Genomic DNA, 19,586 nt, shown 5'->3' on the forward strand with positions numbered 1-19,586 from the left:
CGGGCGCGGGGGCGGCGGCGGCCGGGGCCCTGGGCCGCGCTGCAGCCCAGCAGCCGATGCCCGCGTGTTCCCGCAGAGCCCCAGCGGACGGAGGAGCCCGCGCAGAGCACGGGTCTTTTCGAGGCAGCTAATCGGGAGTTCGAAAGCACGGAGGTAAGCGTCCAGGACCGGCACCGGGAGCAGCGCTGTTGCCGCAGCTGCTTCTGCACGCCGCAGTGCCGCTGAGAGCCAGCTGCTCGGAGCGGCCCTTCCTGGTTGTCACGAAATGGCACAAGAGTAACTTATAATTAACTTCTCAACGGGCTTTGCACCGTGACACCCCTTCTGGTAGGGCTGAGCGGGAGCTTCGTGTGAGCCGTGAAACACGTGGCTCGTGATGCCTCGCTGCGGCGTGTCTTCTTAGTTTGATTCCCTGCCCGAGTTCACTTGAGGAAGGTGATGTGACAGTGTTGTCATGTTCAAAGCTGTATTGGCAAATGGAACTCATCCTTTCACCTGAGGCATAAAATGTTCCTGCAGTTGCATTAACGCTTACTTTTGCCTTTTAGGCTTAGTTTTTTCAAATTCTCCTTTATATTTCATGCTTTTCTGTGATCTTGTATATTCTCGTTAACACATACGGCTTCACTTCAGTCACTGAATTTTACTATGCGTAGTAATTTCTCAGTTTTTTATATACCATAGAGTGACGGTGGAAGGTGTTTGGGTAGCAGTGATAAAAGAAGCTTGCCAGAAAATACCATGTCTAATCAATGACTCCTCTTCCTTTTAGTCAGGAAGTGACACTTCGGACATTTCAGAAGAACTTTCTACACAAGATGGAGAGAGAAGGCCACCAGGAGAAACAGCATCTGGTTTGAAAACTGGACCGGAGGACTCTGCTCTCCCTGACACTCAATTACAAAGGGAAGAACGACCAACAAGCACTTGCTCTTCTTCCAGCGCGGTGGGAGAGGTAGTAAAAACTATGCAGTACTTCATGGAGAAGTTCGGCATGGACCTGTTCACTGTTACACAGGCCTTTCTGAAAAACACTGGGGAAGTAGAGGCTACTTTATACTTTCTGCAGACAGGGCAGCGCTTGGATGGGTACCCTGTATGGAGCAGAGAGGATGATCTGGAATTGCAAAAAGATGATGAACGTGTCAGAAATAAATTGATAGCAAAATTTGGAGCTGAAAATGTAGCAAAGCGTGTAGCATTTAGGAAAAGTTAGACAGCCAAGCAGAGGGGAATGGCTAATTTAGGACTGTGGCAGGAACTTAAAAAACCAAAGTCATTTCAGAAATGCAAATGTAATGGAAAATTTGATGCAACATTTCGAAGTTTCAGAAATGCTTTAAAATAATTTTTTTATAAAAGGCCTATTTTGTATTTGATTTTTATTTGCAATACTGAGTACATTAAACATTTAAAAGTAGAAAATGAAGATAAACGTTGTATATAGTATCAAGTTTTCACTGAAAATTTCCTTTAAAGTGTGTATCTATTATATAAACCAGCTGACAGTCATACCTGTACATTGCTGCATGCAAAGGATTTTGAATAGGGTTGGAACCAAAATCTGACAGAATCACATTAAGTGCTCTAACCTGTAATGAATGCATTATTAGTGCACAATAGCAGCCTATTCTCTGTCATCTGTCTTACTTCACACTGTTTGAATGATTATTTAATAACCTCCTTTGCCAGTTGTTATTACCTTTTTGTTGTTGTTGTTGTTAGTGAACCATTTGGAAATGATAACAATGAAAATATAACAGTTCAAGAAGAGGGATCAAGAACATTCATGCCAGAAGATGAGGCACTTGGTCTCACACATGAATGCTGAGGTGTCTCAGAGTGGCCATGTGTACTGGGAAAGGCCAAAACAGGTCACTGTGACACTATAATATTCAATTTCATGTTAGAGAGATCTGTCAGTTAAAACCTCAGGCTGGTAGACAGTGATCTCAATTTTTATTACCACTTCCAGTACATGTTCTCCAGTGCTAATATTGCAGGGTTTGTTTAATAACATTAACTTTACCATCTTGCTTCATGATTTCAAAAACAATGAATCGCTCTGCCCCAGCTTGCATCTTTACAGATTGAAGAGTCACAGCTTCTTTAATCCTGGCAAAGTAACACTTGTACCAGACAATATAGTCTAGGTAGAAAAAGTAGACCAGCTTTCAGGGCCACGTGCAATAGTTGACATAGGAGATACGAGTTAAGAAAGAGTGCTCAGAGTTTATTTAGGTATCTATTGCCTAAGTCATGTTTGAGAGAGAGAGAACACCATTGCTAGTATACAGTCACAATCTGAAAAACTCAGTACTTTCAGCCTGAAATTGTGCTCTGGTCACTACTTTAATATTATTTTACATCAGTCCTGTAAATCTGGAATTCATTCATTTGGTGAAATAAAATGGGCTAGTAAAAGCAAAGACTGATTTTTTTTAAATTCTATTTTGGGGTTTTTGGTTATTGCACTGTGGCACTTAGAAAATTTAAGGTGAATTAGGAAATTGCCAATTTTAAGCCAAATTCAAGGTATATTGAAAGTCAGCGATAACTTCATATAATGAGACTGCTACTTCAGAAAAACACTGTCCTGAAACACCAGTTGATTATTTGGAGAGTTAACCAATGTAACCAAATAAATGCCAAAACTCTGTTTTAGACTATGCAGTGTTTCACTGGACAGGTCATTCCTGCTGAAAAAGTGAGAATTACTTGGTACATTCATGCTGCTCAGACTGGTTACTTGAGACTTGTGGTGAAGACCAGGCAAGCACTTAACGAGAGAGTGCAAGACAACATGGCAAATAAAGTAGTAAGTAGAAACTTTGCCAGCTGGATTTGAAATCTAAGGACTACTGATGATCGGGTTCAAGAACAGGAGACCCATCACCTCCTGCAGCCAAAAACACCTGTTCTATCTTGGGTGGTATACACGTCTCAGCAGCACAATAACCTCAGAATTCAATAGTCATCTTGTTTAACCAAAACTGCTCTAGAATTCAAAGTGAGAGGTAGATCACATTAAGTGGCTGCAACATAACAAGATCAGGAGTAAGGCTTATTACATCTTTATAATTCTAAGTGACACTTTAAGACTGAGTTTGTCTTTTTCATGGCAGTTAGTCAGACAGGCAGTGTGAACTTCTGAGTCTGCATACAGTATTTTTACCTTTGCAGAACCATACAAAGACATTGTCTAACACTGAAAACCTTTCCATATGCACTTGAGGCACTCAGTAGGCATAGGAACTAAGACACAAAGAGCACAGCTTACTCAAGGTTGCCCTCTTTCATCTGTTCTGAACTCCTGAAAGGCACTGCTTATCCACAGATACACTCTTACTTGTGCAGACACACATGGGTCTAGGTCTCTTCAGTCCACTTTCCCATTAACAGGACCTGGAGATGTCACTATATCATATGATTCTGCTTCAGGGCATTCTGGCTCTGCCTTCTCCTGCAGTAAAAAGGCTTGTTTTCTCTGCTTTGTCTTACCAAAGACACAGTTACATTCCTTCCAATATGCTGGAGACAGTTTGGCTTTCCATGTTTATGTAAGGTCCCTGTACTATCACAGAGTGTCAGAAACGCTCTTTTTGTAACAAGAAGGGAAAAAAAAAAAAGTATTTTAAGTCATCTGTGCTTGCATTAAGACAACTTTAAACTTTCAGGTAACCACACTGTGTGGCCTTGGTGCTTCCAGAAAAAATAAAAACTTACCTATTGTACTGAGGAAACATAGCTAAAGGAGTGTAACCATAAGGTTACTTTCCCTACTTTCCTCAGCAGAAACAGCACATAACAAAATCCTCATTAATTCTCTGGTAGAAGAAAACCCAACCAACCCAGCTGCTGTGAATGTCAGAAGAGCCTTCTTTCTACTGTTAGAGATTGCTACTCAGTTAAGGTGAATTCCCTTGTCACCCTTCAAACACACACAATAGGTAGAGGCTGGACACTGTTTCTTGCCTATACACCTTCAAACATGAACACAGTCACTATACCCCCTAATTTTAAAATTCAGCAGTATAGATTTCTCTTTTTAAGAAGATATTGCAACTTTTTTAATAACATGCAAATGAGGTCTAGTCCTCCAGGTAGACATTGTCACTTTTCTATAGTGGGCACCAAATGCCCTTCTGGCCGGTCTAATATGAGCACTCCTTACCAGAGCTACACTGGCATGAGGAGGGCAGCTGACTGACAAAGTAAACAGGGCCATGGGGCAAGGGGCTGCAGCCAGGGCAGATAGGGAAGAGGAGCACCAGAAGGAGGAGCAATGAACCAAGGACTGAGGGGGGTTGGTGAAGTGGGAAGGGGAACACAGCTTCCCATGGCCTTGAACACCCTGATCCTGCCTGGAGCCTCCTCAGATCACCTCCCATGCCCAGCCTTGCCTTGACCACCTTCTCCCAAGGATGCACATCCTCAGAATCAAGCCTCATCCCTTGTTGATGCTTGTGATCCTGCCTTAGGACAGCTGCCTTGCTGTCTGCAGGGTAGTGGAAATATTCCAGCTCTGGAGAAATATCTGAATGCACTGTTAAATAGGTGCATGTTAAAGGGACTCTGCAATTTACACATGAAAGAAGATGTTTAGAAGGAAGTATTTGTAGGCATTTCACTCCCCAAGTCTGGTAACAAGCTCTTCTCCTTACCTTATGTTCAGGTTTGAGCTACATATTCCCATTGGAGGTGGGAGAATGCCATCTCCAATGGAGTTGGTGGAGAATGGCATAGTCTATTGAACATAATTTTGTTGTGCTCTAAGACAGAAAATACTCTCAACAAATTATTCAACAGGGTAACTTCCTGTTCTCCTCTCGGCTTCAGTCCACTGCCATAAACCTCTCTTCCCAGTTCCAGTATTTATACCAATGGAATCTGTGTCCTTACCTTGTCGTTACAGTCTCAACCTTAGCATGAATTCTTCTCAGTCACACATGTGGACTGTGAGAACTCCCAGGGGAACAACTATTCTTCGTTTTGGAAGCTAGAAGACAGAATTATTTCAGCTGAAAAATAAATGGATACACGTAGTCCCAGAAATGGATCCCCATATGCAAACCCAGGAGTTTTTTATTTTCAACTATAGCTGGTTTATTCCGTTTGCCCATTATATAGTAAGTAAACACAAACATTTCCCCAACATTGCCACCAAGGCTGGATGCCCAAGCACAGGAATGGAGCAAAAGAAAAACTGGGCTTGAAAACTCAACCATTCTGAAAAAAGGATCTTTCTGGAAACCAATGTCTGGTCATCCTTGCATCTCTTCTGGCTTTACATATCCTGGGTGGCAGCACAACAAATAATGCTCTCTTTATTCAGCTTCCATTTACGTCTCCTCTTCCTTCGCAGTGCAATTGCTCGATGTGGTTTCACTAGTATTTAGCTGTGGTCTGTGAGGGGTTTAAGCTCTGCTATCTGGTCCCGCTCCTTTGGCATTCTGTTTGCTCCAAGCTACACATCCACTTTCACATAAACCATGGACTTAATTTGGAAAACAGACTTTCATTACTTCAGCCTGCATTGTGGCTGAGCCTCCAGGGGCCTCAGAGAGTGACCCTGTGCTGCCGAGAAAGCTCTCATGAGTGAGTTGGGGTTCCTGTGTTACCGGTCCTTGCATAGCACATCCATGCACACACTCTTACACACATATGCATGCACCTCTGTCCTCTTTTCCTCTAGCAAACAGTTCTGCACTCTGCAGCCTTCACAGAGTACATGCAGAGAGCAGCTTTTCTGCCTTCAGAATTTGTTACTCCTCTGAGTTCTGGCCAAACAAAAGATCCAGCGACATATTTTTTTGCTCTTCTTCGGACTGAACGAGCTGGTAGCCCAGCAAGTCCATCGCATCCTTGCACACATTTTGCACTTTTTCTATTTTTTGGAAAGGAAGGGTCTCCCTCCAGGCCTGGGATACTCTCAGTGCATCTCTGGACCCAATATCAAAGGCCTGTGCTCCTTGCCCCTTCCCATGGGTGATGTTATGCACCCACTTCTGAAGTTCTGGTGTGAAATGGAGTTCTGCAAACCTGTACATCTGAGCAGCTCTTGCTAGCGGGTCTCTGACAATGTCTTCATAGCGAACCAGCAGGTAGCGGTCTTTCAGGAAGCTGGGAATGGCCCGACTGCCTGCCTTATAAATCTCAACGTGGCTTTTGCAGATTACTTGCATTGTGTTGTAGGGCCCCATTTCTCCCTTCATCCTCTGGGACCCCACAACAATGTTACTGTCACGTTTCAGTTCTGCCATTGTATTCTCTCGGGACCTGAACACAGCCCGAGGATCACGTACCAAGTGGATGATTTTGAGGTTCAGGGATGGATCAGTGAGAAGGGGGTAGAGAACTTTCAGGTCAAAGAACCGAACCTCCTTGATGGCAACATGGCTGTAGGTTTTACAAGCTTCCTCCACCTTGCTGAATGGGTACTTGCCACAGATCGTTCTGCAATTGCCTGCAGTGATTATGTCACTGCGACTGAATGAGTCGCAGGCAGGGGGGGAGCACAAGGCTCGGCTTGTCTCCCACTGAAATAAATCAGACTTCTTCTTCTGGCTAGACATGTAAGCATCAAATACAGACATGTCGCACAGAAAGACCGACCTGACTAGGTCCCGCACTGCCATATGTAAGACTTTGGCACTGTTCTGGTACATCTTAACCCACACATGCCATGCGGGCTCCATCAGGTAGAAGACACTGGGGTGCTGGCTGAAGATTTGTCCAGTGAAGGAAGATCCTGACCGCCAGGAGGAGAGAATGAGGATGTGGACTGGAGAAGGTTTTTCTTCCATGGAGGCATTGTTGCTGCAGGGTAGGAACTGGAAGTGGATCAGAAAGAAGGACAGAACTGCCAGAATCAGGAGCACCTGCACCGTTCTAGACTTCATCATGGTTGCAAGGGACCTGCAGAGACAGAGGAAGTTCAGCATCACAGGATCATGAAGAAGGCAGGATGTGGTGCATCAGGCTCCTGCCAATCCCTCTGCGGGCTCAGGGTTTTGGAAAGCTGTCACACTACAAGTGACACTGTGACAACCACAACACAAGGTATCTTTGGAAAGGACATAAATACTGCAGGGCTGAAAGTTTTCTGTAACAAAACCACTGTTTGTCAGTAAGCCATTCTAATGCAGTCTTAGAAGATCACTGAAAAGCTTGTCTGCAGTTTGATAAAAGTTTAAGAGTTAGTTCAGTGTATTGAAATAAGTCAGCACGCACAAATGTGTACTTAGTGTACACAATCGCCGCGATTTTTATGGAGGAAAGATGGAACAGTTTTTGTGGCAAATTCAACAGTTCCACATTGTTACTTTTAAGCTCCTGCTCTGACCACCGTTTACAATTATTTTTATGCCAGAATGCTGTAAAAATACAATGTAGGTTTCCATTTATTTTACTTATATTCTTTTTGGAATTTCAGGAAATATTTATTGTCATCACAGGCAAAAACTCACGTACCAAAGGAAAGCATTTGGCACTGTAATAAATCCAGGCACAACAGTATCTCCTCTACAATCAGCATCATAGACAATTTTGCTAGAAAGGCCCACAAGGGTTTATCTCATCTAACTTTGTATAGGCAGGCTTACCTACAACTAACCCCTTTCTTAGCCTAACTCCTTTTTAAAGACTGTCTCCTAATACCCCTCCCTCCAACCCCACTTATCCTGTAGGTCTTTCATGAGAAGAGGTACAACACAACGTGTTAGTCCAACTCAAAGGTCTCCCCAAAGCTGGCTCCTTGTTTCTTGCACTAAATCTCTATTTTGCCTGTTGAGGATGACTTCATTATTGGAAAATATCCATTGTGCTGCCTGGGGACAATTCATAGCCTGAGAGTACTCAGTAGGCTGGCACAGGAATCTGCAGGAAGTACACTGTCACACTGAGGCAGAAAGGATTGACTTAATTTTTAAAAAGTCATCTGCCATCTACTCCTCTCTCGTCCGCTCTCCTCCCCTCCACTAGCCATGCCTGTTTGTACCTTGAATATAAGTGGGTGTATGCAGCACTGGCTGCCCCTGGGGACAGGCTCCTCAGATAGCACAGAAATCCGCACAGTATGGTGTGCTCCCCTGTCACCATGTGCCACGCTGGCAGTTTAGCTGTGCTGCAGTGGAGATGGGCCTCTCTGGCCAGTGCAACTGCTTTACGTTTCCAAAGGTGAACTAAAATTAAAAAAACTTACAGGTTCTCAGTCATGGTTATTCCTTCTAGGTGCTTCCACAGCCAGACAAGATAGAGAGAGCAGGGCCTTCAGGGCTGCAGGGCACACTGGAAGTCGTTCTGGACAGAGCAGCACTGGAGCCCAGGTCCTTACAGCTTTGTACACTGCTTTTGTGCAGCCCACAATTGCACAGAATTCAGGCAGCCATGCCCTTGAAGAGCAGCTGCCTCCCTACTAAAGCAGCAGAGGTGTAAAGTGTGCCCCAACTGGCCACAATGCAGACACTGCTTCCCTGCTACGCGCTTACCATGTTATCTTCTAGGTCCATGATAATACATGAATGTTCCCAGTCAACATTTCGTTAACCTCCTCCTTATGTTCTGCCTCAATTTCCCTCTGCAGCAAAGCTTTCAGACTAATTTTCATGGAGATGCCGCCTCCCATGATTTCAGTTCTGTAGCACTGATGTTTAGATTTCCAGGTACAGTCACTGCTGCTAACCAACTAGAAAGGGTACTCATCTTTCCCTCCAGCATATATGCATAAATTGGCTTGTTTATCTAATCTACCTGCTCTGCATTCCTTTTGAGCTTAGGGTTTATAAGGCAGCAATTACAATTTCTCAGAGCCAGGACAATACCCAGCCCAATGGGTAAGCCTGGTCGTTGCCAGTAAGTGCTACTACAATATGAATTTTATTTTAATAATGTCTTGCAAGGATGGGGCTGTGCATTTAGTGACAGACAGCATGCTTCTGATCTCCTGGGCAAGAAGCCCACTGATTTTTTTTGTTATACAAATGGACTGTAGAGTTCAGGTCTGACAAGAAGCTGATTCAGGTTGACATTTGGACCAAGCCTACGAAGAGATGCAAACAAAGACTGATGTAAAAGTAAGTTATATATCGGTTTCCTCCTTGCAAATAAATACAGCAGTGTTTACCAAAAGTCTTGGCTTCCAAATGAACTTTGATGATATCACTTCTATCTGGCACCATTGATATTGTTATTCTAACTCCTGACAGAGTTCCTGGACTACAGCCAGAAGCTCTTAATTGAGAAAAACTCTGTTGAGCAGACATGAACACTGGCATTAAGATATCCAGGCAGATTTAAAACCATAGAAGTCACTACTGCTCCAGAAACCTGTGTGTGAATAGTCTGAGTGTGAGTCAAAGAGAATTGATTCAGTTTTTCTGGGAAGCAAGGGTATGCTTTTAATCTTGAACCAAACAAGGGTGGGACACCTGGATGTTTTAGACCTTTCACAGAGTATGCAGACCATGCCTGTGACTGCTCTTGGTAGAAATGGCCTCATGTGAGGCCACAGCCCTCAACAGCTTCTTCACTCTTATACAAGAAGTAGTGATGATTGTTGCCCTGACCGGTCTGTCCCACAAGGAGGGGAGAAGGACTGATGAGTTGTGTGTGCCTGGTGAAGTGGAATAAAGGAGCACCAAAGAGTGGTAAAGGTTCTATCTGACATTTCCTAATATGAAAGAAATACTACATAACCTTATTTTTCACCACTGTATCTCTCAATCATGGCAGCTGGGATGTTTCTAAACTAAGATCTCGTCTTAACCACATTTTCCCTACAGCAAACATCCAGAGTCACAAGTGATTCACTTCATTTCATATTGCAAAAATGAAATATGAAGCCCTCACAGTGTTGCAGAGTAAAGATCAGCCCAGAATGATTGAGACAATCTCAGCTGCAGAACAAAAAAAAGGCACACTGTTACTGTCTGGTGGCAGAGAGATGAGCCAGGATTTGGTTCGGAGCAGAAAGAACAGGAAGAATCTCAAGGCACTAAGGATGAAGAACAGAAACTACTGAAAAATATGACAATCCAGTGTCACCATGTTAAAATCTCCCACAGCACACATACAAGTACACAAAGAACTGGGATCCGCCTGCCTGAGCAGCTGGTCTCCAAAAAAAATGAACAGAGGTTTAATCTTTTCCAGAAACACACAGGAGCCTTGGAAAAGCTTGATCCTGGCAAAGGAAGAGCATTACAGAAAGCAGAAAGCAGCCCCAGGGAGACATAGCCACCAAACACACTCTAGCACAGGTGGCATGTCCCCAGAATACAGGCGTGTGGAACCTGTGCATGTCTGGGGGAAAGAGTGACAGTACAGCCCCAAATAACCTCGTACTATGCAGACTGTGGCTGAATGCTCTGCAAGTCTGGGGGAGCAATCCAGACCTGTACAGATCCCTCACTGCTGTAGTGGCAGTAGCATAGCAAAGAGGATCTGGTGACAGGGAAGCCCCAGACACTGGTCTTTGATGGCACTGCTGGTTGCTCATAGTTTTATCACATCTGTCTTCAATTTGGCCTGATCAGCTTCTGCAGAATTAGACATAGCATCTGCCCATTCAGGGGAGAACAGATGGCATGACTGTCACTAGTGGGAAATGCTGAGAAGGGGCACTGAGAAGACAGTCTGGAGAAGCAGGAACTACCCTCTAAGCCAGACCAACAGCTTCTGTCTGCAGGAGGAATCACATAGCAATTTACTAGCATCCACATGTTTACAGTGTTTTACAAAAATTATCTCCCAGTTCAGGCTGCTGAGCATGAGCAGTCAAATACAGTTCTGGGCACCAGAGCATCCACACCAGATACCAAGAAATGGTTGAAAATCTCACCTTAACAAGTCTTCTTGAAGCACCACTAGACCTGGTTCAAGCAAAGTTGCCCTCACAGACATACACTGCTGTGGTACACACTCCTCCAGGCAGCAACACAAACAGCTGTGAATTCAGATACTGGCACTCTGCCTTCATGCCAGGCTCTCATATACACATGTACTCAGCTTTTGCCTATACCTGTGCCTGCTCCCTCCTGCCCCCTTCATTTGTGTATGTCCAGCTCTAAGACTGACTACTCTATAGTGCCCGCCTACTTTGACCAGCCTTAAACTAGAAAACTCCACCCTGCACTAAGCAGCAAAGCATGGGAATGGCAGTTTCTTGCAGGGGCACAGATGATCAAACACTGCTAGTAAAGGAGAAGGGCCAAGAAATTAATGAAGGAGACTGAGACATGCTTCTATGCTAAGTCCCACTGCAAGCTCCAATAGAGACTGCTCTCCATAAAAAGAGGAACCGGGATGTCTGTGGAGCGTAAGAGCAAAGGACAAACAGGAACTCTTGTTGCAAGGAGGACCAGCTTGCCCACCGCAAGTGCAGAGATAGGGCATATTTGCCTACTATTGCTCTGGCTGCTTGCCATGTTGTCAGCAGATGCAGATTCACATAGAGTCTGTTTGACTCATTTCTGTCTGTGCCTTGCTTGAGTTAAACATTTGGGGGCCAGGAAAGAAAATTCTGTGAAAGGAGAAGCTGTGAAAGGAGCAGCCAGACTTGGCCTGTTAATGGTTCACAAAGGTGCTGGAACTGCAATGGGCCTGTGCCAGGTAAGGTAGTGAAGCACGGCAGCACTGATCTCAAGAGAATTGCGTGGTATTCTGCGACCATGCAGAGACAATGGCTTTGGGTCAGTCCTATTCCAGGTCTCATCATTTCTGTCACACTGCCTGGAGAGGTGTAGACCTTCCCCTGATGGCGTCCCCTGTCCCCAAGGGTCTCACTGAGCTGCTCTGAGGGCAAGCGGAGTACAGGAGACAGCAGAAGCAAAAAATCTGGGCAAGGCTGGTCCTTCCAGCAGGAGGGACAATCTGAATGGGGCAGGTCATGTTCCCTTTCACTTGCTGCATTGCAAACACAGGTGGTCAAGCCCTGGTAACCCTGGGCTGGGAAGCAAGGTGAGAGGCTGGCAGTAGTCCAGGTAGGGCCCTGCAGAGAGAAGCATACAATATTCTGTGCAACCTGGATTTCAGCTATGTGTTCCTATCCCCTGCACTGACAGCATTTGTAGGAAGGCTTTACCTGTATGTCATTAAGTGTTACAAAGCTGGTTTGTAAAGGTCACACCACTTGAGTGGCTCTTCCTGAAGCCTTATTCCTCCCTGACCAACAGTTGCATGAACAGAGATGTATCAAAACTCCTGTTCTACCTGTATGTAGTTTGCTCAAGACATGCTGGACCTTTAGCACCGATATTCAGGCTTCGTGACAGTACTGAACACCACTATACAGTCCTCTAGTCACAGGGTCAAGCAGATTTCTTCAGTGGCACAGATCCCAAGTTCTAACTACTTGGCTGAGTTTTCCAGAAGGCAGCCTTCATGGCATGACCAGTTATACAGAGGAGGAAAATACACTTTTCTTTGGAGACAAGGCTTGGGAGGGCACACTGTTCTGGCATATTGCATTTCCTGAGACCTGCACACTGTGGAAAGCGAAGGAGGAATCCTCTGGCTCCTGAACAACGGACATCATTCTCCCTGTATGTCTGACTCATAAGCTTTATGAAACAAAGCAGAAGCATATGGCAGTCAAGCTTTGCTTAACTGCAGTCACTCCCATATCACCTGGCCTTGTACACTTTGCTTCCACCTCACACGCTGGCTGATCACATTTCTGCTTTCTACCCTCCTTCCATGATTAAAGGTGTTTTCTGGGGACTCAGAGACTAGTGAGCCCTGCAAACTGCCCATGCAGCCAGACTTTCCATTTCTTATAGCCTGAAGAAGCAAGCAACGTGTGCTGTGCTTCCCAGCACACATACACAGAGCACACCTGACCCAGTGCAGCAGCAACAGGAGTAGGCTGAGGAGTAGTGTCCAAGGTATGGCCTAGAGGTAAATCGGAAGTGCTGACACTGGAGAAGACTCCCTCCCTGAGGGCATGTCTTTGATAGTCTGATGAGAGAAACAGGCATACCTAGAGCAGTGGAACCAGTTCAGCTGAAGGGTTTGACCAACCCCATGCCCTGTCTTCTGCCATCATCAAGAGCAGATGCCCAGGGAAGAGAACAAGAAGCACGTTTCCTCCCTAGGTACTTTCCTGGCCTGCAGCAGGCTCTGGAGTACATGATTCACCTCTCTGAATGTAGGTGTCCAAAATAAGCTAGCGAGAGTGATGCCCTAGAAGTTCCTGTTTCTTTCTGTTGGCTGTGACAAGAGCGGGGGGTGATGTTTGTGAGTAGACATCTGCGCTGAAGCTGTCTAAAATCAGTTGAGATCAAGCTTGTCTTTGCATTTCACAGCACCTAGATTTTTTCTATTTACTTGTCCAATCATGTTTTGAACTCACAGATACTTTTGGCATCAGCAATATTCCCTGGCAATGAGAATATGTTCAGCTGCATGTTCCGAGAGCTACTTCCCTCTTTTTTGAACCTGGCATATAAAAACTGTATTTGGTAATATCCTTTTTATCAAGAGAGGCAATGATTAATTTCTCCCTATTCACAGTCTTTAAGCTATACAGCATTTTAGCATCCGCTCTTAGACAGCCCGTAGAACACAATTTGTCTTATATCAGGTTGATACCTAACGCAGCTCACGGGAATCATGTTGCAGAAATCTGTGTCTCTTTCCACTAATTGCAAAAGGATGCTGCACAATTAAGGCAGAGGAGGACTGTTAACCCTGGAGCCATCTGTCACATGCAAGACAGATCACAACGCTGCACAACATAGAAGGGGACTCAGACTGGTGAAAGGCCTTCATACGTTCTGCATCCTTCTCCCCTCTTCTTCAATACATCAACCCACCTGTCTCACGAGCCCTGCCCTTGGGAGCACTCTCCTTTGGAGACAGCGATGTTTATTCACTGACAGGATTCCAGGCAGAGATGAGAGGGGCATTCTCTTCTAAAATTTGAAGGGAAGTTTGCTATCTTACAACATCCTGTCTGGCTCAGATCACAACTTTGACCTTGGAAAAACATTTAGACTCTCAAACACAAGGACTGATACGCTGCCACTTTTTCTTGCCGTCCTGGCAGAAAGGCAAATTTAGGAGACTACAAGTCTCTCATATATGTCTGTTAATATTTATTTAGAGGGATCAGTTAGATCCTGGTGTCACAATACACCTGAAAGAGGTGTGTGATGGGATGGCTCACATTTCCTGCATCCCAAAGGTATGACATCGGGGCGCTGCCATAAGAGTCAACATGGTGAGTATGCACGGGTGAATACTTGCCACAGAACGAGATCTCCCTTTCAAAGCAGAGGGAGTTTAGGTGTTTTCTAGCTGGCACCACTAAGGCTGTAAAGATGGAAGTTTATGGCTCTGCAAGATTGAGTGACAGAAAGTTACAATGTGGCTCCTCACACAAGGACCATGCATGATGTCCTGTACTGATGACTGGATTTTGAGTACTGCTGCATTTTTGTGTTTTGAAATGCACAGGGAAAACCCTGCTCCTTGCTGAAAAGAAATTTGAGAGTAATCTTGAAACAAAAGAAGTCTGTATGTCAATTGCTTATCACTTTCATAGGGATGAAGGCAACAGAGCAGAACTCTGGCTTTCAGAAAGAGCTTTTTTGGCAGGGGTGTATACAGTTGCTCTGGTTGCTTTAGAAATCATCATTCATAGAGGATGGAAAGGAAACGTAGTGGTCAGGCAAGCACCAGAATGATTAGGAGCAGAGGTGCAATGTCTATGCTAAATTCCAGTCAGAGCAAGTTCCTCCTCAGCCAGAGCAGATCTTGCCCCATGTGGCTTCCAGAACAAGGAAAGATGAGACAAATGACTGATATGATGTCCTACATGAGACATGTCTCCAAGGGCAGGCTGGTGTGGCTCCTGCACGTGTGTTGCTATGGCCTTTTCCTTGTGTTTGAGGTAAGTTTTAAAGTTGTATTTTGGTTTAGAAGCTGTTTGAGATAAATAGACTTGTCTGAATTGGCACAGGAGGACCCAAAGTTGCAGTAGGTGAGAGCAAGGATGGTGGCTGATTCCCTCCCTTCCCCACCCTGCTTGCAGTTGCAGTGTCTCTGTAAATAATTCTTTCACAAAAGACCTAAGTTACCCTTACAAGCAAGGAACTTTTCTATTGTCATTCGGCAAATGCTCTGTGAAACACAGTGGAGCAGAGAGATTGGTAAGACCAACAGCAAAGAAGAGGGTGTGATTAACACATAAAGCCAATAGCTAGAAACTGCAAATTTGCAAAATGTTACAAATAAACTGGGTAACTGAATTTCCATGTGAAAACCTTTGCATGTATGGAAACAAAACCTGAGGTTAAGCATAGCAATAGGTTAAAAATATTCTTCAGATGAAGAAACTATTTTTTCCACTTTCACTGTAGGAAAGGAGGCAAAAAAACCACCCCAAACAACAGTGGAGCCTGTAATATCAAAGCAAATGAAAATGTTTGTTTCCTAAGTGTCCCTGCACAAAATGAAGTGGCAGAAAGATAAAAATATAATTGTTTTCACAAAAAACAAGCAGCAGAAGTGGTAATTAATGCCTCTGTTAAAGGCAGCTTTTATATATCACTGTGGAGATGGTACAGATTTCCAAATTAAGAGAGATCTTTGTGCACATACTGTTTAATGTCTTTATCAATGACATGGGCAATAGGACAGAGTGCGCTCTTGACAAGTTCACAGACAATAGAGGGTTGCCTTCCCCTCTCTTAGCAGAAACCGCATCTGGAATACTAGGTCCAGTAAAAGACAGACATTGTTTTAGTGGAGTGAGCCCAGAAGAGGCCACAAAACTGGTCAGGAGTAAGCACACAAGATGCACAAGGAGAGGCTGAGGAGGTGCGATCTGTTTAGCTGGGAGAAGACAAAAGGAAGGCCTTATTGCTGTTTGACACTACCTAACAGGAGGGTGCAGAGAGGCTGGAGCCAGACACTTCTCAGAGGTGCACAGGCACAGGATGAGAGACTTAATATAAGAAGAAAATTTTTCACAATGAGGGGGGTCAAACCCTAGAACAGGAGACCAGACAGGCTGTAGGATCTCCATTCTTGGAGATATTAAAACTCAGCTGGACAAGGCCCCTGCTCTAATCGACCCTGGTGTAAATAGGGTGTTGGACTATAAAGATTCAGATGTCCCTTTCAACCAAAATTACTCCACAATTTTGTTATTTCAGATAGCAATAGCAAGACTGGAGTGAAACGGATCTTGCCTTGGAGAGATGCATTCAAAGAGCAGGACAGCTGAACAGCTTGGGAAAGGAACAAAACACTGCAAAACATGTACGCAGACTTGAGGACTCCACTATGCAGTGAAGACAAATGAGCTATAAATGCAGCCATCAGGAACTAGAGTGATAAGTGGTAGGCAGCAGGAAAGTCATAATGAAACATGCTCAACCTCCAGGTATCAGAGCATAGTTTTCAACTGAACCATTTTGCCCTAGTTCTGTAGAAAGAAAAGAAAGAAAATAGAACCAACGTATGTTGCTATTGAGGCTGTAGAAGTTTGGATCAGCTGAAGACATTTAGGTAGATCATAAGCCATTGGCAAGTACCATGAAATCACAGTTGTTTGCACTCAGCAATGATTGCCCTTGTTCCAGACTACAGAATTGAACACGAAGATACATTATAGTCTAGGAAAGTTACAACCCTCATCCACATGCTAGTATTTGTGCTCCTCACTTCACCTGACCTTTGTTTCTCTCTCCATAATTCAAACTCATCCAGTTTGTATTCACATGATTGGAGGTTATTTTCCATGACACTCTTCTACAAGATGATGACTGCTTACCAAAACAATTTTAAAGTAGCGTCACTTCTTATTAGCTCACTAATTCAGTGAACAAATCTCCCCATCATATCAGGAACAATCAATTCTTATTATTATTAGTAATGTTTGTTTTTCCAGTCTCTACTTGAAAAGCTGAAAGTCTTCCATGATCACACAGTCCCTCACTGTATTTATTATTTTAATATCACGGAGATCTGTGTATGTAATCACACAGGGCCAATAAGACCCCTTCCAGCATGCTTTCTTCTAAGTTCTCTACAAAGATATTTTCAGACAAGCAATTGTGTTTTTTACCCCCATCATTACTCACTTGTCACATGAGTTTTACTTGTGTTTCTACCCTTCATGAACAATTCATGCCTTTGAATACATATGTTCCATTCATGATTGCCAGTCTATGGCAGTCTGTAAGTTTCCCCCACTCTACAACCAGTATCAGGAGTTGTAGTTCCTCTATTTTACTGCGGATTCCTTGCATTAGTAAACAAACCTCTTGGCCGTATCTGCCTGACGTTATTCCATTTCCTGTCTGGTCTCCAGTATCACCTACCTTTCCATTACTTGAGTTAATATTGTTATTTTCTCCTTACTATCAACCTGTGTACTAATTGATTTTATTTTCATTTATCTGCCTTTTCATTTTCTTACAGAATGACATAAAAAGGTATTCCACCATGGGTGGACAAGTAAGACAGCTCTGCACTAGAACTGTCTGTTCAGTAGCAGGAAGGAGGGATCTGTAACCCAGGAAGAAACTTACTGGACCACATCCCCATATCTTACAAAATAACGCAATGGCAATGCTTGTTTATTGGCTTCGTTGTACTATAGCACTCTAATATCTCAAGCGGTGGGGGAAATGTGAAAATGGGAAAACAGGAGGGAAAGAAAGAACCTAATGTAAATAAGGATCTAAGAATGATGTCACATAATACTTTACCAACACACTACAGAAAAGAGAAAAATAGTAAGAAAAAAAATGTGTTTGTTCAGCTTTTGAATTCATTTCACTGGTCAGCTTCTGCCTTATTTATGTACACAGGCAGTCTAAAACCAGAAATCAGAACATGCACTGATGCTTGGAGTAGAACAGCTAGTCTAGAGTTGAGAGGAACAACAGCAATAAGCAGAGCTGAAGCATGCATAGTCCACACAACGCACTAGAGTGCAGAAGACCCTATACTAGCACCAACTACTGTCAGGCATCCAGGAAATAAGTCAGTCATTCAGACCTATTGACAGCACCTGTTTGCACTGGCAAGGCTTCAGGGAACACTGACTCAAGTCAAATAACCTAATGGAAGACCATACATGACAAAACAAAGGGCTGGTGTAGGTCTGAGCTCCCAGCACTGTGAGAGAGCCAGTGCCAGACAGCCAAACCATGAGGAAGATCCAGGCTTCTGCCCCTCAGAAAGCTTCCCCAGTGCTGTGATCCCAGACTGAAGGCCAATATAGAAGATATAACCCCAACCTTGTTCTGACCAGTTAAGCTTAGCTAGCCAGCTTTTAGGTACCTTCCAGCTACTGGAACCCTGCCAAGGCTGTGGTTTCTGTGGCTGTCCTGTCAATAGCAAGACTTTGCCCATGCTGAGCCTTCCTTCTCCTCCAGAGCTCCTCCACCCTCTCACAGTCTGGTTTGCAAAATCCTTCCCAGTCACAAGAAGGTAGTGTCTCCCAGCCCACTGCTGCCGCCTCCTCTTACATCCACAGTCTCTCTCTGGCCACTTCTTGTGGCAGACTATCTGTGCCTCCCTTTGCCACGCGCCAAGTATTTCCTTCCTCCAGCCCTCATGGGTAACGCCACCAGAGCGGGTCAGCTCATCTGGCCTCTGACAGTCCTGCACAGCCTGGGAAAACAAGGTTATGTGCCAGCCCTCATGTACAAAGATGCTTCGCACGAACGCCTTCCCCTGGCATCCTCCTCTCCCTCCACTCGATGCTCGAGCCTCACCTGAGCTGCCTGGCAGGCTGGGCCCTGGTTCACCAGGGCCTCCCCCATCATCCCCAGACCACAGCCCTGCAACCGTCCTAGGTCCAGCTCAGGGCAGACCACATCTTCCCACTGCAGGTGTACAGGGTGGCTACATGCTGGTGGAGAGCAGTCCAGACAGGCTCTCATGACCAAGGCCGTGGCCCCATGGCAGGAAGACACTCAGGGACTGTTCCAGCCTGCAGCCCCATTGAGGGCAGTCAGTGCTGCTAGAAGAGAGAGTGGGCGAGGCCAGGGCCAGGGGCTGGGCTGCACCCAGGTTCCTGGGGCACCTGGGGGAGCTGATGGCCTCACTGCAGGCAGGTGTGATTTGGCCCAACCCACCCACAGTGCCAGTTTGCCCTGCTGGGTTGGGCCCTGCTGCCAGCCCCTTTGGAAGCGAGGCCTCGGACACTTCACCTTCGTTTGCCCATGAGCTGAGAAGTTCCTTTCTGTCCCAAGGAAAGCACTAGGCACGAGGTTGCCTCACTGCCTAGGTCCCCGTGTCTGGAGTAGGTCACCCTCCCCCTAAGTATGGCCAGTCCAGACAGTGCAGAGAAGAGCAGTCAAGAGTATACAGCTGGTGGTCCCCAGCTAAGACAGGGAGGATGGCTGTGGATCAGCCATAAAGGCACTGAGGGAGTTCTACCAAAGCAGTGCAGACCTCGTCTGAGCATCTGATGAAGAGCAGTGTGTCTTGGCTTCTTCCTTGGCCTCAGTGCTGAAGGGGCTTGCTTTGGCACAAAGCACCTCCAAACACCAGCTTAGGCTAGCTTGTATGGCTGGCAGGGTGCTCTAGGCTACACCCACACTATGGCGCAAAGCATCTGTGAG

At 45.1% G+C, this 19,586-nt stretch overlaps 2 protein-coding genes across 2 annotated transcripts in view; one reads left to right on the plus strand and one right to left on the minus strand.

Moving 5' to 3' along the window:
- TERF2IP (telomeric repeat binding factor 2, interacting protein) overlaps positions 1-1,270 on the plus strand; it is a 60,815-nt gene extending 59,545 nt beyond the window's left edge. Inside the window, exons 3-4 of the mRNA XM_010579679.1 lie at positions 11-153; positions 773-1,270. Coding sequence (XP_010577981.1) covers positions 11-153; positions 773-1,216 — 587 coding nt within the window. The 3' untranslated portion in view covers positions 1,217-1,270. The remainder of the gene's footprint in view (positions 1-10; positions 154-772) is intronic.
- A 4,495-nt stretch (positions 1,271-5,765) lies between these two features.
- CHST4 (carbohydrate (N-acetylglucosamine 6-O) sulfotransferase 4) lies at positions 5,766-6,905 on the minus strand. Its single transcript, XM_010579680.1, has one exon. The coding sequence runs from the start codon at positions 6,903-6,905 to the stop codon at positions 5,766-5,768; it is 1,140 nt and encodes a 379-aa protein (XP_010577982.1).
- Between the last annotated feature and the right edge of the window lie 12,681 nt (positions 6,906-19,586).

Source organism: Haliaeetus leucocephalus, unplaced genomic scaffold (assembly GCF_000737465.1).
Source record: "Haliaeetus leucocephalus isolate CR32 unplaced genomic scaffold, Haliaeetus_leucocephalus-4.0 Scaffold668, whole genome shotgun sequence".
NCBI lineage: Eukaryota > Metazoa > Chordata > Aves > Accipitriformes > Accipitridae > Haliaeetus > Haliaeetus leucocephalus.